The sequence below is a fragment of the Tenrec ecaudatus genome, chromosome 13 (genome assembly GCF_050624435.1).
Source record: "Tenrec ecaudatus isolate mTenEca1 chromosome 13, mTenEca1.hap1, whole genome shotgun sequence".
NCBI lineage: Eukaryota > Metazoa > Chordata > Mammalia > Afrosoricida > Tenrecidae > Tenrec > Tenrec ecaudatus.
In genome coordinates this window covers 87,726,369-87,743,975 of record NC_134542.1, presented here as the reverse complement: position 1 = coordinate 87,743,975, position 17,607 = coordinate 87,726,369, and the positions used below count along the sequence as shown (strand labels likewise).

General features: G+C 43.9%; 1 protein-coding gene across 7 annotated transcripts in view; it reads left to right on the top strand.

Annotated features, from left to right (window-relative positions):
• FMNL2 (formin like 2) overlaps nucleotides 1–17,607 on the top strand; it is a 336,609-nt gene that overhangs the window by 226,999 nt on the left and 92,003 nt on the right. For all 7 annotated transcript variants that reach the window (XM_075529752.1, XM_075529754.1, XM_075529753.1 and 4 more), the window contains exons 3-4: nucleotides 1,860–1,940; nucleotides 8,419–8,495. In XM_075529752.1, coding sequence (XP_075385867.1) covers nucleotides 1,860–1,940; nucleotides 8,419–8,495 — 158 coding nt within the window. The remainder of the gene's footprint in view (nucleotides 1–1,859; nucleotides 1,941–8,418; nucleotides 8,496–17,607) is intronic.

Below are 17,607 nucleotides of genomic sequence, written 5' to 3'. Positions count from 1 at the left end.
AGCCCAGAATCCATCTGCTCGTTCACAGGTTATGAACAACTTTGATTTTTACAGGTCATATTATCATTTTATGACAAAAACAAATAAAACATTGTCAATCATCACCCCGGGGTATAAGGCAATTGCATTGATAAAACCCACAATTTAAGGTACTGTTGAGGAGTTCATTTGAGTATAGTTCAGCCACAAACTGAAACCCATGAGTTGTTGCTGTGCGCAGATTGAATCCTTAAATGAGCTCTATTTACATTGAGCCTAGGGGTTGGTGCAATTAGAACATCTCCTGTAACCTTCCTTACGAGGGCAATCCTTGCCTATTAGATACCTGTCATATTGATGCAAGGGGAGCATTGAGGTACTAAATATATTGTGGTTCTGGGTTCCACTAAACTAGAGGTCCCACCCAAGGCCCAGTGACTGCCATTTCCACCGTCTTGGGGTAGCCATCCTTTGCATCCTTCCCCATCAGGGACACTGAGCCCTAAGTCCAAAGGTACAGGTAGTTTTGAGGTAGGGTCCAGTTCAGTCAGGTTTCCAAGATGAGTTCTTCTGGTGTGGCCCTTGGAGGATGTCATATTCCCTGGAAGGTCAGCATTTAAGGTCATCATAGTGCTTTATCCAGAGTGTGGTTCATCAAAGGCTGGGTAGAAATTCATTCAGAAATGAGACTGTAAAGCTTATGGGTGTAGAAAACCTCATCTTTCTTCCTTGGAGCTCTAGTGGTTTTGAACTGCTGCCCCTGTGTATAGCAGCTCAATGCATAACCATTATGCCACCAAGACTCCTATATACACATCAAACATATCCATTTGAGGGGTTTTCAAAAAGTTTGTGGAAAAATTCCATTATCTTATAATTCCATTTTTTTCCATGACCTTTTGCAGCCCCACCATATGCATGTGTGGTTGTGCTTTCTTATAGGGCCACTCTTTTTATGAATCATCTCAAAGGTATTCAACATTTTGTGTGTGTGTGTGTGTGTGTGTGTGTTAGTGTTAGTGTTAGTTAAGGGCACATGGGCTACGGGGTAGAAGAAAATATCTTTTCTTCCTCAACAGTTTTTGATCACATAATTCACATACCACACAATTCAATAGTTCAGTCACATCAAGAAGGATAGTGCGGTCGTCACCACAATTGGCTTGAGAACGTTTTCTTCATTCTTGTCCTCATTGTTACTAGCTCCCTATTTCCCCTCAACCTCTGGCCAGACCCCTAAGGAACCATCAGTCCAATGACTTTCACTGTAGATTTACCTATCCTGGGTTTCATATACAGAAAAACATTAAAAAACAAAGGCAACAGCAAATTAACAAGAGTAACAAAGTAAACATTTAAAACCTCAATCAAAAAGAATGCAAACAATATTAAAAAAAACTAGAACAAATTTAAATGGGTCATAAGGAAGAGCAAACGGGAGTGCACTAAATTTTAACCTAAGTGCACCTGCAGCGGTCCATTTCCAAGGCATGTTGCATGGTAGTGAGGCTGTTCACCTCCAGAACAGGTTCTCTTGTTCTTTAGAGAAGCAGATTGTTCTTCTGTGAACCCCCCTGGGCGGGGGATGGTGGTGGGTGTTTGAACTGTCAAGCTTTAAGATTAGTAGTCATTGCAAACCTCCTGTTTGCAGCCACCCAGGGGTCTGGTTTGTATCTACTTAATCTCTGTAATTGTATGCATAGTTTTATCACCTCATCTATTTCCTATGTGGAATGAGGCTGCTAACATGCGCCAAAGTGAATCAGCACAGCCAGTGCACACAGGATTCTTTGCAGGGCTGTGTTCCTTTGGCGGGTGCAGTCGGTCTGTGGATGGGCACCTTCCCAGTGTTCATCCTCTCCACTTTGTTCTTCTTGCAGGAACGATTCCAGGTGAAGAATCCTCCCCATACATATATTCAAAAGCTCAAAGGCTATCTGGATCCAGCTGTAACCAGGAAGGTAAGATGGATTTGCTTCCACTCTTTGTTGTCGTTTCCTGGTTGGCTGGCAGAAAACTCTTGCGTTGGAAGGCCTTCCTTCCTTCACTTGACAGCCTGCCGGACCCTCCAGGAAAGCCACCTTTGGAGACCAACAGCGTCAAGGAGACAAAGAAAAACGCCACCCTTCTCCCGCAAGAGCATGTTTAGAAGTGTGTTTCCTTGTAAAGGGAGTCACGCACGCCCCACGGTTAGTAAGTCACTTCCATTTCCACTTACACAGGCTTGTGAGTCCTGTCCAGAGGTGTTTTTCTAAATGGAAAAAAACCAAACCCAGTGCTGTGGGGTCGATTCCAACTCACAGCGACTTGAGTGTTTAGCCCCCACCCCGTCCCGGGAAGCAGGCCTTGTGAAGGGACGCCTTGCCTTTCATGCCTTGGTGCATTTCCAGAGACCTTGAAAAATAACTGGGCTTTGTCAGGCCAGCTGTGCGCACACATCCTGTGTTGATGCTTTTTAGCAGCTTCTCTTACCCCCACCCCCCACGAAGGTAAGGAGAGAATAGGAGAATAGCCCCTCCCTTCCCAACCACGTCTCTTCTTTCACAAACAAGCCCTGCTTTGTGTCGCCACACAATTGGTTTAAACCGATGCCTTGCGGTAGAGCCTGCAGCCTGGCACAGCCCTGCGGGCCCTGATCGGTCTAGGGATGGCTCAGGGCAGCACTGTCCTTGCTCAAGACAGGGAAAGGGACTCATCTCCAGATAGCACTTGTTTCCACTGACCGTCCGCGGGAGCCGCTTTCCCTCTGTTGTTTTCAGCTCGAGCCTCCTTTTTTTCCTGGTTCCCCCCTGTTTTGCAAGGCTCTTGTTTTTGTTGCTGTTCCAATCTTCCCCTTTTCCTTCATTATCCATCATCTTCTAGTTTAAAAAAAGAAAATCAAGCAGAAAAGAATACTTGTCATTTCCTTTTGGATAGTATCCTGACGCTTTGCTCGTGTGTGTGTGTGTGTGCGCTTGTGTGCGCGCGTGCATCCACGTCACGCAAGAGCATATTTAGAAGAGTGTGTTTAGAAGTGTGTTTCGGGGCGGGGGTGGGGGGGAGTGTGTTTCCTTGTAAAAGGAGTCACCTTCCATGGTTATTGAATCACTGAGTTACTACACACACCCACACACACACACACACAACATTGACATATACAGGCTCCTTTTCTTTAAGAGCTGCTGGCAGGCCTCTTCATGGGAGAAAGACTGGACTTTCTACTCCCCTAAAAAGTTAGAATCTTGGAAACCCACAGGAGCAGTCCTTCCCTGCCTATAGGCTCGCTGTGAGTCAGAATCTACTTGATGGCCATGAATGTGATTTTTTTTTTTTTGAGTCAGGCCTCCTTAAGTAAGACCATTGTTTAATTCCTATGAGATGAGAGAGGGTGAAAGGGAAAGGGGCATAAGAGGCTAGGATGTTTTCAGAACTCCTCCAGCGGGCACACCTGCAGGCTGGTACGGACAGACCCCAGCGCGGTGTGCCCCGCTGTGCGCCCTGAGGGAGCTGCCCGTCTTTGTGCACAAGACTGCCATCTCAATTCAGCCTCCCACAGAACTGGTTGCTGGAACGGCATACATTCCACCCCCAAACAATGGGCTCAACATTTTTCAAATTCTGAAGAGAGAGCAGGCAAGAAGAAAGAGAGAAAAAGTAAACCATGACTAGCGAGCAAGCACTTCTTGGATTCCAGGCCTCAGACCCCGTAAAGCCAGAGAAGTTGACTCGGCCTCCTGGCACAGCCCCCTCTTCCCATTGATTACTTCTGACTCGAGGCAGAGAAAATGATTGTTCAACAACAACAAGAGACCTCCCCAGAAAGTATTTCCTTCCCTCAGAAATCCAAAGGGCATGATGAAAGATGGCGTAGTGGCAGATCCTCGTTTTGAACCCCCTGCTCTGCTCTGGGTGAGTGCACCTGAGTGACCTTGTTGGGTCTCTGCCTCCTCTTTCAAAAGCCATCACTTAGCTTTTAAAGAATGATATAAGATGGCTATTGAACCACTGGCTTTAGGATGATGGCTGTCAGGAAGTTGTAGGCGAAGACGCTCTGTTCCACTCAACATAATCTAAGACTTGCATCCTGGCGAGGGAGCGAGAGCGCGTTTTCTTTGGGAGCAGGCATGCTTGCAGCTCAGATGAGTTTAAGGGTCTCAGCTGTATTTTGGCCGGAGAGTCAAAAAGAGGATTTGAGATCTGGGCTTTAAACTTGAGCAGGCTTCCTGCAACCTCCTCTGGAGTTTCAGAGACTTCGTTGGCTAATCTTTTTTGTTGGAATTGAAGAGAAGATTTGTTCTCTTTCGGGAGGAAAAAAAAAGTTTCTTAAGCACCTTCTATTTAGATTTTCTTCTGAATAGTTTTAAATTGAAACCCTCTAGGTCAGGGAAGGAATCGCCTAAATTAGATATCTCTATGACCAGAACTTGCCAAACCAACCGCCTCTTTTGCTATCAGGGCTTATTAGTCTGTGCACTGAGGGATGTGCTCATGTCTAGCCTGAAAAAGGCGGGAGGGGGGGGGTGAGGGGGACTGCAGACCATGAAGAAAGGAGTCTGGTCCTGACTGCTGCCTTTGTAAAACGAAACCTATTGTTTGCCTCTGCCTGGGCTCAGCTGCCTCCATGGGCTCATCCCAGAGTCTCTTATTTCATGGGAAGGGAAGTGAGGCTGGTGCAGATCCTACCTGGTTCCTTTCTGCTGGTCCCCACAGGCCCGCGATTTCTCTCTGGGCTGTTGGAAGGTATTCTGGATACATTGTAGCAGTGCAAAGTGTTAGCACTCATTATTTATGTGTCAGAGAAGCAGACGCCAAGGATCTCTGCGCTATGCCAGAACCCAGTCTGCAGGTCCTCCCATTCTTGAGATGGCATAATCCACACTTTCAAAGGGTAAATGTTGGCGGCTGCTGCTGTTACTGCCATTTCCTTATAGAGTTTTGCTTTGGTTATTTTGTTTCAATATGCATCTCATAGTCCTTCAGCAGAAACCCCTCTTAAAAATAACTCTTGTTACATCCTCAAGGTTACCCTGCAAGCCTTGTGGATGATGATGTAGCTAAGGAACAGCCTTTCCCTGGGAAGCATAAGGCAGAGTTAGGGAACCAGTAAAGGCCAAGATCAACAGTGAATAAGACCAGATTCAGTATCGTGAGACCTGACCATGCAGCTTGTACATTGAATGGTTTACTAATGGCTACATGTGCAGATAGCCTCAAGGTTAATTTTGTGTGGCTGCTGTAACAAAGTACCAGAAAGTTGGTGGCTGAAAACAACAGAAATGTATTATTTTCTTAGAGTCTGGTAGCTGGAATCTGAATCCAGGGTATCACCAGGGCCAATATCTCCCTGAAGGCTCTGGTGAAAGATCCTTTCCTATAGCTCCCAGTTTCTGGTAACAAACTGTCATCTAGTCAGTTCTGACTCATAGGAACCCTATAGGACAGGGTATAACTGCCCCTGTCGGTTTCCAAGTCTGTAACTCTTTACGAAAGTGGAAACCCTTGCTCTCCCAAGGAGTGGCCGAGGGTTTTGAACTGCTGACCTTGCCTAAGCACTGTGCCAACCAGCTCTGGTAGCCACAGTATTCCTTAGAGTATGTATGGCAGCCAAACTCCAATGTCTGCTTCCATCATTACATGTCCATTTCCTCTCTGCATCTGTCTGTGTCCCTTTATAGGATTCTGCTCATTTAGAATTAGGACTGATCTTAATTTAATATGACCTCAAGTTAACTAATAACATCTTCAAAACTATTTTCAAACAAAGTCATATTTGGAGGTCCCTGAGATTAGGACTTCATTACAACATCTTGGGGAGCAGGGTGGGGGTGGGGGATACAACTCAACCTAATCATCCTCAGACTCGTGACCCTAACTCGGAAACGTCCACTTTGGAGCAGCCAGCACAGCTGGAAATGATAGCTGTCTCAGCTGTGTAACCGCAGGTCTTAACTTCCTTTAAAAAATACCAGAAAAATATTTTGTCTCCTTTCTCTTCCTTTCCGTCACCCGCTGCAGCATTGCCCCCAGTGACTCCCTCCTGCTCTAGGCCTGACTTTCCTCTTCTTAGGAAGAGGCCAGTGAGAAAGCCTCTTATGCACTCATCTTGTACGACTCCGTACTGTTCTGAAGTGGCCTTAGTGTCCAGGGAGCTGGACTGGATCAGACTGCAGATGACTCTTCTGTTTCCTTAGGCCTTTTTTGAAAGGGGGGTGGGGCGGAGTGAGTGCCTTCTTAAAAAAACAAAAAATCTCTTTCAGGATAATTTCCCTCCGTACATTCCACCATATCTGGATTATACCTTAGAAGAGTGGTTCTCAACCTTCTTAAGGCCACGACGCTTTAATACAGTTCCTCATGTTGTGACCTGCAACTATAAAATTTTTTTTTTGCTATTTCATAACTGTAATGTTGCTATTGTTGTGAATCGGTGGCCCCTGTGAAAGGGTCATTTGACCCCCAAAGGGGTCGCGACCCACAGGTTGAGAACTGAGATGGTTTGCTTTCATGAGGCCCTGGAGAAGCAGTTGGTGGAGAAGCAAGGAGCCCTCAGAAGAAAGAGAACAAGGTCCCAGGAGCCCGTGCATGCAGAGTGCTGTGCTCCATGGCTTCACCGTGGTACTAGATCTTCCCCTGGGCTGTGGCTCTTCCAGCCACTGCCTGGGAGCCTCAATCTCAGCCTCTTTCCCTTCCTTCGAGCCCTGGGGAACTCTTCTCCCAAGCTATGGGAGTCGCCACCAGAGACCAGGAGCTGGGCTGTCCAGTTGTGGCGGCCGTGGGAGATGAGTGCTGGCATCTTGAGGCATAAAGTGATGGGTCTGTCACACAGTAGTGTAGAACTCTTCAAGAAGACGCTGCATATCGACGGTTCCTCTTCCCGTGTGGTCTGAGAAGTTACCCGTGCGAATACATATTTTTTTGCAGAAAAGGTTTATTTTATCCAGGAACGCATATGAAATGAAACCTTTGATATCGTGATGATTTTTAAAGTATGGAGCGTAGAGAGATGAACATATTATCAGAGAAGATTCATTGATGAGAGAAGACCAAAGGGAGTGCTGGAAGTGGTGGGATTATGGTAGACCAGGGGTGAAGGTGGGCATTCCAGATTGAGGATGGCATCCGGCGGAGGGTGTTCCAGAGGAGGAACCTCTCAGTGAACACTCTGGAAAAGTGGTGACTGTGAGTGCTTACTTTTGAAATGTGTCCGGTTGTACAGAGATTTGTCGTAGCAGGCTCCACATTGCCTGCTTGCAAGGAGACTCTTTGGCTGGCATCTGGGAACTTGGATTTCTAGATTGTTCCCACATTCCCTGATGAAGGATGTCTCACTGTGCCTTAGCTGTGCCAATGATACATTGAAGTGCAACACTCGCTCCCTTCTGGAAATCTGCATTTTTGAATGCTCTAGCAGAGGGTGCCTAAGTGACCAGCCCCAGCAGTACAGAGCCTCTCCTGAGTTTTCCTGGTGGCCACATTTCACATTTGCTGTCACTCCACTGGGAGAGGACACGTGGAAACTCATGCCTGGTTTCCTTCAGATCGGCCTCACAAACCTGATCCCCTGGCTGAGTCTGCTTTGTGGACCTGCACTGTAACAAATCACAGCTGTGAGTACAACGATAAGCAGAGCTCTGTGAGTGCTCTTAAAGGAGTCTTCAACCCTGCTGTGTTCTTGGTGGCCCTGCCAGTAGACATGGTGGTTGAATGTTGTTGCATACATGGTGTAGGAAGCAATCATTGTACCCAAAGATGTGTATTCCATGAAATATGTGATTTTTACAGTCATTTCTCATAACCTGCTATATGATGAGAAAATGTGTGCAGTTTCGGGAAAAAATATTTGAGGAAATTACTTCCGTTGATCCAGTTGACTAGAGAAGCAAATCCAGGGACATTAATATATGTGTAAGAGAGGTTTTTATCAAGGAACAATTGTATATTGAGAAAACATCCCAACCCAGTCCAGATCCAGTTCATAAGTCTCACATTATTAGCCCATATGTTTGATACAAGTCTATAAATTCCTCTTCAGACTTGCAAAGCCACATGCAATGGGGCTGAGCGCATGAAGATCACAGGCCGGTGGGTGTAAAGACTTGTGAACCCAATGCCGGTGGAAGCATCTCAGTGCTGGCTCCTCTGTCTCTCTGAGGCTGGCTCCTCAGCAGAAAGGAGAAGCAGGAGAGAGAGAGTGGCCCTCCTCCAGGGAGAAAGAGGAAGTTCCCAGAATCCTCAGGAGAAGGCCACACCCACAAGAAAGCATCATCAGCTGTGACCTGATAGACAGGCTGGATTCCACCCCTTCACTCTTCATATCCTCAGGTTGACATGAGATTATGTAACTACCACGCTACTTTTGAAGCACAACTGTTTGTGTCATATTAGGTTAAACATAATTAAGCTGCAATTATAGCAGTTGGTAAAGTGTGTTTCACGAGGATTTATTTTCTTGAATTACAGAAATTCAGGCGGCGTGTTCAAGAATCCACACAAGTGCTAAGAGAACTGGAAATTTCCTTAAGAACCAACCACATTGGGTAAGTGTGCCCCTTTAACATGTTAGCTTGAAGGCTCAGGCGTTTAGAAGCCTTATCATGTATCCAAGTCATACTAAACGAGTTAAGTTTCTTTATTATTGTTCATCATACTTTAAAAGACTGATGCTTTGATGGTTGACGACGTTTAGTGAATCACCGTACAAGGATCAATAGAATCAAGACAGATTGTTTTCATTTAGGATATTTATAGAAACTATAGCAGGTTATGAGTTGAGCTGCTAATGGCAAAATCAGCAGTTCGAAACCACCTCTGTGCTCCATGGGAGAAAGATCGCTTCCTGCTTCTGTAGCCATTCGCAGCCTCTGCCTTACTCAGGCTCGCTGAGCTGGAGAGCAGTGCATTTGATAGCATGCTTTGCTTGGTTGCACTGAGTATGGACAATTCATAACAATTGTGTGGTTTCATGTGAAAATCAGGACTCTCCCAAAGTAGATATGGACTGTATCCTGGTCGATCTCTAATCCTTCTCTGTGGTTCTCCAAGCTGGTTAGTTGGAACTACTTTCCCCAACTTGCTGAAGTTGGAGCGTTGGTGGCACAATGGTTAAGTGATCGACTGCTAACCAAAAAAGGAGATTGTTTGGACAGATCCGCCATTCCACTGAAAAACAGACCTGGACTTGCTCCTGACGAGATTTCAAACTCATTGCCATTGAGTCGATTCTGACTCAGAGCAACCCTGTAGGACAGTGGAATTGCCTCATAAGGTTCCCAAGGCCTTCAATTTTATGGACTCCAACTGTTCTCTCTTTCTTCTGTGGAACACCTGGTGGTTTTGAACTTCTGACCTTTCAGTAAGTAGCCAAGTGCTTAACCACTGTACCACCTGAGCGCCTTTCTCACAAAAATGCAGCCTAGCAAGTGCTATGGGGCGGTTCCGTTGTCTTATATGGGGTAGCTGGGCATTGGAATGATCCGACAGCCTCCAACAACACAGGCCAGAAGGGGCTAATACTAGAGTGTTGTCAACCTGACCCTGTCATTGTCTTCAGACTTTGCTCTCAGTCTCTGCTTCATAAATCTCAAGAACTTCAGTATGAATCCACTCTGGGCATATAAAGTTAGGAGACTGATACAAAAAGATTTCTTGTTGATTTTTCTCAACTAAGTACCACTTTATCACATTCTCCCTTAGTAATAGAATGTGAGAATTGTACAGTACCTTAAAATAAGATGGCTTGTCTCCATGGCAGAATGGTGTCGAATGAACACCAGAGCAAACAGTTGATGGCACTGGTGTTAGTTGCTGTCAGGCAGTTCCTACTATTAGAGACTATATGTCTGCAAAATAGAAAAACTGCGTAGGAGATTCCAGGCTGTGGCACTTCAGAAGTGGAATGCCAGACATGCCTTCCAAGGCATACCTGGCTAGGTTGGAACCACCAGCCATTTGATTCATAAGCCAGCACTTCGCCATTTGTGTCCCCCAGAGACTTCATAAAGATCGGGTACCTATCTGAAAGACTTACTTCTGCCTTAAGAATAAGATGATTTGTGTGTGTGTGTGTGTGTGTGTGTGTGTGTGTGTGTTTTCATTGTCAAAATGCAAGGATAATTTTGTATGTGTGTTTGTTTGTTGCTTTGAGAATGAATCTAACATCAATAGTCACTGTGTCCCAGAAAATTCTCTGTAGAACAGTGAGTCATGGAATCATGATTTTGACTGTGGAGAGAACCTAAAGATGGCCTCGTTCCTTGTTCTAGAGACAAGAGAATTAAGGACCTCGGAAGGCTTACATTCAGTCTACAGCTGTTGAGCCAGGTGCTTTGGCTCTAGATGCTGTGTTCTTGAGGCTTGTTGGTTGGGGTGATGGTGATTTAAGACAATTGGGTATTCCAACTCAGGAAATTGAAAATTTCTAATTATCTGTGAATCAGGAACTTTATTCATTGGCTAGAGCCCAGCCCTGTGCTCTTTGCTCTTCTTGAGTGAAAACGGTACAGTGAGCAAAATCCAGGATTTCTGCAAATTGTCCAAAGGCATTTCTGTAAGCATTGCTGGAATAATGTGACAATGACCTTTGAAAGTCGGCTGTATAGAAGTGCCCTGGTTGGGTTGAGGCCAGTGCAGTCTGCAAGCCATCGGGGTAATTTGGTGTTTTAGAATACTGTAGGCACTCTGCATTCGTTTCGTCTTCCCCAGGTAAGGTCTCCTTCACCCATCACCCATGTAAACCACCCTGAAGGCTTGATTTCAGCACCACCGAAACTCATAGAGCTGCATCGGCTGCTATACATTTAGACAGAATGAAACTGCCTGCTAGGGTTTTGACCTAGCTAGAATAAAACTCAAATCTGAACTCACTTGCTCTTATCTTCTTTGGATTGGGAACCGAGATAGTTTATTGTGCCAGCCTGGCTGATAAACACATGTGGGATTAATTGAAGGGCGGAGAGATAAATGGCTTGGCGAGCCTCGCCTTTCTATTCTCTTTCTCTTTGATCATCGGACCAGTGTGCGGCTGCCTTGCTTGTTCTGTGCCTCAATTTGCAAGCTACACCACCTCTGGGACACCTAACCTGTGGACTGTGTCGCTGTACTTTGAGGCCCCTTTAAGACCTGCCTCGCCAGAGAATTGGAATGTACATCTCTGGAGTTGCGGACTGACTCTTGGTGACCTGGCTGACTGTTGGTGACCTGCCTTGCTCTTTGCTGCCTGTGCTAGGATAGCCTAAATCTCTCTACAGAGGACTACCTGGTAGTCCTCAAGACTTTGGACTACCTGGTTGTCCTCAAGACTTACAGACTGCCAGTGTCTCACAACTCTCTTACAGGAGTGAGTTACACTGAGCCATTTGTACAGCTTTATAATTTAACGGTTCATTTCTTGTATCTATCTTTATATAATTATATATAATATCTTTATATGATATATTTATAATATGTTATATTTGTAATAATCATATTATAATATATCATATAATATCTTTATATTATTATATATTATATAATTGTATCTGTCTTTATATAATTATCTATCTATATATAATTTAACAGTTCATTTTTTGTGTTATATATCTCTTTATATATATACATATGTATATGTATATATATATATATATAAATTATCAGCAATCTGGTTTTATCTCTCTAGGGAACCCTGTCTGGCACAATTCAATTGAAGAATTACTGTCTAATTCAATTGAAGAATTACTCACTAAAGGAACTACTATAATAAGGGATTGTTGGAAAGCAAGGTGCTCTATAAATAAGAACCAAAGATTGCATTGTGCTCCTGTAGGCTCCCAAATAGAAAAGTTCTGTTTGCCCAATGGAAAAAAGAGACCATAGTTAAAATGTTTGCCACGAACCTTATTGATAACCTGATTTTAGATACATTACCTAACTTTGTTGAGCTTACTAACTATATGACGTAGCTAAGTCAACTGATCATAATGCCCGTCTGGTTTGAATATTTTAAGAATGACGTGAGATCAGTTGTAAAAGACTGAATGTAGTGTCCGAAGCACAGTAAATGCTAACTGCTGTTTTGCTGTTCTGTTTTGTTGAAAAGAATCAAATCACCAATTAATTCATGATATTATGAAATTGTACGTAATACGTCCCTGAACAGCTCCATACAAAGAATGTTATCTTCTCTATCTCAAATGACCTAAGAAATAGTGGCCCTCAGGAATAAAAGGAAGAATAATATTTAAAATATACTTTTCCCAGGGAAAAACTTCTTGGCACATGCTTGAGTTTCAAGGTTAGAGTCTAAGGCTCGGCTGAGATAACATTCTAAGCTGCAGCTTTGTCAAGTAAAAGGCTGCTTCTGAGTTCTGATAAAAGCCTAAAACCTTATAAATGGAGCAGTCTACTGAGAAAGAAAATTAATTTTCTTTGAGTCTGATTGAATTAAGAATTTGGCCGGAAATAATCCCGTTCACTTACTCTTAGTAATAGCTATAGTAAGAGAAAAGAATTGGATTCTGACTTATCAGAGCTCTTGAAATTACTTGAAATACCCTTGAAATGTGAGCCAAGTACAGTTAGGACAGGTTGGCGTAACTATGAGCAGGCAGATAACATGATGTTTAGGATTCAAGTGGTGAAAAACTTTAGCGGCTTTTTCCCAAGGAACTGTGGGGCAGGTTATTTTGCTTTTGTGATACTTTGTTTAGAAAAATTTTCTGATGCAAAAAAAATTATTTTTTCAGCCTCAGAGCAAAATGGCAGGACTTCCGAAGGATGCTGGTTTCACTTTCTCTAATTGGTAGGGCGGGGGGTGAGCATGAGAATGTTAAGGGGACTGTGGCAAGGTAGTGCGGAGGAGAGGAGATATGGGAGAAGAAAGAGCATTGCCGACTCCCGCAGCCACTGAGTCAATTCTGATTCAGCTCTCTGTGGGGTTTCTCAGGTTTAAAACTTGATGAGAGCAGACAGCCTCTTATTTCTAATATAGAGCAGCTGGTAGGATTGAACTGCTGGCCTTGCAGTTAGCAGTCCAGTGCTTACCAGAGAGTGCCACCAGTGCTTATTGGTGCAGACCAAAATAGGAACGACAAAGAGTAATGAAGGCGGCAGGCCTAAGATGAGCTGTGCGCAGGGACTCAGTTAAATTGTGTGTGTGTGTGAATGTGTATATATATACACATATATATAAATTTTAAAAGAACAAGTTCATTTCTTTATTAGTTCTTTAAAAGCATTTTTATTATCATCCATTACCCCAAACCCCGATTTTGTAGATGAAGATGAAGCGATTAAGTATCTGGCTCAAGTTTATACGTACCCTCAGAAGCACTAAAATGCGATCCTTGGATGTCTACATCCAAAGCCTGTATCAAAATCAGCACCACTCAGATTTCTTGATCTCACTGCACATCAGACGATAATGAGATACTACCTCACCCCAGATTTGATAGCAAATTTCAAGAACCAGGAAAGAAGTGCTGGAGAGGGTGCAGAGAGATTGGAACCTTCATAGACTGCTGGTGGGACCATCAAATAATACAATCCCGATTGAAAGCAATATGACGCTTCCTGAGAAAATTGGAAATAAAGTTACTTTGTTGTTGTTAGGTGCTGGTGAGTTGATTCTGACTCATAGCGACCCGATGTACAACCAATGTAAAACCCCCTGGGCCTGTGCCATCCTCACAATTGTTCCTATGCTTGAGCCCATTGCTGCACCTGCTGCTGTTTCAATCCAGCTGTTAAAGGTCTTCCTGGTTTTTGTTGCCCCCTTACTTTACCTAGCTTGATGTCCTTCTACAGGGACTGGTTTCTCTTGGTGACATGTCCAGTGTACGTAAGACAAAGTCTCACCATCTGTGCCACCAAGGAGCATTCTGGTTGTGATTCTTCCGAGACAGAATTTGTGGTCCTTTTGACCATCCATGTACTTTTCAGTATTGTTTGCCAGCACCATCATTCAAGTGCCTTGATTCAGTCTTCCTTACTCGGTGTCCAGCTTTCACATCCACACGAGACAGTTGAAAATACCATGGCTAGAATGATGAGGGCAATGAATGTATAAGGGTGCTTTACTCAATTGACATATGTATGGATTGTGATAAGAGTTGTATGAGCCCCAATAAAAAGGTTAAATTAAAAAAAGTGAAGTAGGATTAGCTGTAAGTCAGATGTTCGTAACCCAGAGATTCTCTGTATAAGCAGAAGAGAAGTGGATTGTTACGAAGAAGGTCCTTCTTTATTGTTGTTGTAATGACATCCAGAATACGGAAAAATTTCAAATTACAAATGCGATGGTTTAAGTAAACCAAAGTTCTTAAAAAAAAAAAAACAACAGAAAGAAAATACCATGGCTTTGGTCCTCAGTGACATCCTTGCTTTTCAACCCTTTAAAAAGGTCTTGCGCAGCAGATTTACCCAAATGTAATGTGCCTTTTGATCTCTTGACTGTTGCTTCCATGCGTATGGATTGTGGATCCAAGCAATACAAGATCCTTGACAACTAGTGGTCCAGTTGTGAGGATTTGGGTCTTCTTTACATTGAGTTGAAGGCTGCAATCCTTGATTTTCATCAGTTAGTGCTTCCAGCCCTCCTTCCTTTCAGCAAGCAAGGTGTGTCATCTGCATATCTCAGATTGTTAATAATCCTTCCTTCAATCCTGATGCCACAATTTTCTTCATTTAAGCCAGATTCTCTGATGATTTGCTCAGCAGACAGATTGAAAAAAATATATGGTGAGAGGATACAACCTTGATGCACACCTTTCTCAATTTTAAATCTTGCAATATTCTCTTGCTGGGTTCACACACTGCCTCTTCACTCGTGGACAGGTTCTGCATGAGCATAATACATTGTTCTGGAATTCCCATTCTTTTAAAGGCTGTGTCCGTCCGTAGATGGTTACGATCCACACAGTCAAATGCCTTTTCATAGTCAATGAAACACAAATAAGCCTATTTCTGTATGTCTGACATTCTCTGCTTTCAGCCCAAATCTACCTGATATCAGTTATGATATCCCCCGTTCCACGTCCCCTTCTCTATCTGGCCTGGAGCACTGGTAGCCCCCTGTCAGTGTGTGGCTGCAACCATTCTTGGATGATCATTAAACAAATAGTACTAGCATGCGATATCGTTGCTATTGTTCAATCATTTGTGCATTCTGTCTGGTCACCTTTCTTTGGGATGAGTACAAATATGGATGTCTTTGGTAGCGGTCTTCCAGATTTCTTGGCATAGACTAGTGCTTCTAGTGCTTCAACAGCCTGTTGAAACACTTCCCGTGGAATCCCCTCAATTCCTGGAGCCTTTTCATTACCTGTGGTAAATCTGACTGACACTTTCATTCCTTTTCTGAATTTTCAAGATGTTTTTCAGTGACAGGAGGCTGGCGAAGGGAACGCATGATCCGTGTCTTCACTTGTTTGCCTTGGTACAGTTTTGCTTTCTTAGAAATCCTAATTTTCCAGATGAGGGCTGTGCTTTCTAAAAGTTTGGCAGAAAGAAAACGGTGGCCGCTCTGAAATAAAACTTTGACCAGTCGACAACAAAACAGTGACTGTTGGCATCTGCACTTTGATGCTTTTTCTGAAGCAATGTTTTTTTCATTTTTCCTGTCTCTCTCAGCTGCGAAGCTGCTGATGGCTCCAGGTTCTTGAAGGCAGGCTCCGCTTCAGATACTCTATCCCAGGGGCCCATAATTCAAGGGTTACGAAAAATTGGCATTGTCTGACCTTGTGGTTGATTTTCCACTTACTGCCCCTACAGAATACCATGGTTGGTGCACCCTCAGGAACGCTCCTTGTCTAAACCATTGGTATTTCCATCTCATTGAAGGAAGTTCAGTCGCAAACCTGGACCATGTGGTTTCTTGCCATATTTAAAAGATGACCTCTGTGCCCAATTAGAGGGGCTTGCGACTACACATTTACAACCAGAAGCAAATTTAAATAACGCAAACAGCATCCATAGACCAAAGGAATAGAATGGCCTAAGAGAAGCTAAAATACTTAAAGAACAAAGTCATTCATTTGATTTGGATCATGAGTTCCACTCTTTCTTACATCTTTTGTTAAAACAGCAGTTCTCAACCTGTAGGTCATGACCCCTTTGGGGTACACTGCCCCTTTCACAGGGGTTGTCTGATTCATAACAGTAGCAAAATGACAGTGATGAAATAGCAACAAAAATAATTTTATGGTTGGGGGTTCAGCACAGCATGAGGAACTGTATGAAAGGGTCGCGGTAGTAGGAAGGTTGAGAACCACTGTGTTAAAAGGAGAGGAGAAAAGCATCTTAGTCTTTCTAAGCTTCCTAACTCTCGATATTTAAAAAACGGACAGTGTTTTCTGAGACCTAGTAGCATAGGGAGTAACGAAAAGACCCTAACGAAATGCAAGCACTGAGAAGCAAATGGGGCGAGGCTGTGTATGCATAAGTCTGATCAGCAGTCAGCCCCTGCGGTTTTCTGTAGATCTCATAGCAAAGCCGCTTTGTGCAACCTAACTGCTGGTGTTTTCTTTGCCAGTGTTGCCACGCTGGAGCTCCCGAGAATGAGCTGCCCGTGCTTACATGCGCTAACATGGGTGCATACATTTTTTTTGGATGCAGTATCATGGGGACGATAGCAAGCGAGCTATCTACCTTACTCTCCTTTCCACTTTCTGAAACTACCCATTCACCTGAATTTACATCAGGATGAAACCAAGGAAAAAACAACCGCCTCCAAAATGCCCCACTGGGTTCTATCTTACTTTAAAGCAAACGACTTCCAGAGCTCATCCCTAAGGATTATCCTACTGGGGGGTGGGATGTGTGTGTGTGTGTGTGTGTGTTTACAAATTCGTCTTTGGGAAATGTTTTAATACAATGAGGCTAAGTTTTAGAGGCACGCTATCATTAGTTTAGAGAAACAGAATGATTGTTTACATGATGAAAGATTTCAGACCTTAAGCAGCTTCACCTGATGCCCTTTCAGTAGTACTTGTTTAGTTTGGTCTGCTTACTTCCCAAGAATGTTGCCATCTCTAAATGAGAAGTCATCCTTTTCAGATGAACGACTTTGTGCATCCATATTCAGGGAGAAGAACTGCATTTCTGACTTCCCCGCTCCCTCTTCACCCTTGCCTGCAGAGCCAGACCCAAAAGCCACGACTGCTGCTTGCAGGACTTTCCCTTGAGATTCGACAACACTCGCTCAAAGAGGGAAGACACTTTGGAGATGCCCATTCTTCCATGGCACTGGGTCTCCACAGCTCTCACTCCTCTTAATCTTGATTTAACAGCTAGCAAGTAACTAGGATGCCCACAGCTAGTGTGCTGTGGCCTTGGTGTGCCAGGATGAAGGCCATCATTTGAAGTGCGATTGGCAGTAGCGCCCAGGGTGTCCCACAGGGATGGCACTGGCCTTATTCGCTCACTACTTATTAGCGTTGGACACATGGAAGCACTCCAGTACCACAAGGTCTTTGCAGATGAGTCTGTGGGAAGCATCTTAAAAGTAGGATAACAGGTGTTTATCGTTAGGACCTAAAGAACCTGTTGGACCACTCTGCTTAGCTGTCTGCGTTTAGAGGAGCAAATAAAGATGTGTGAAATTTCTGAGTGAACCGTTAAGCATGACCATTCTAAGGTCATGTTTTTTGTTTTTAGAGAATTCTGAGAAAGGGTTAT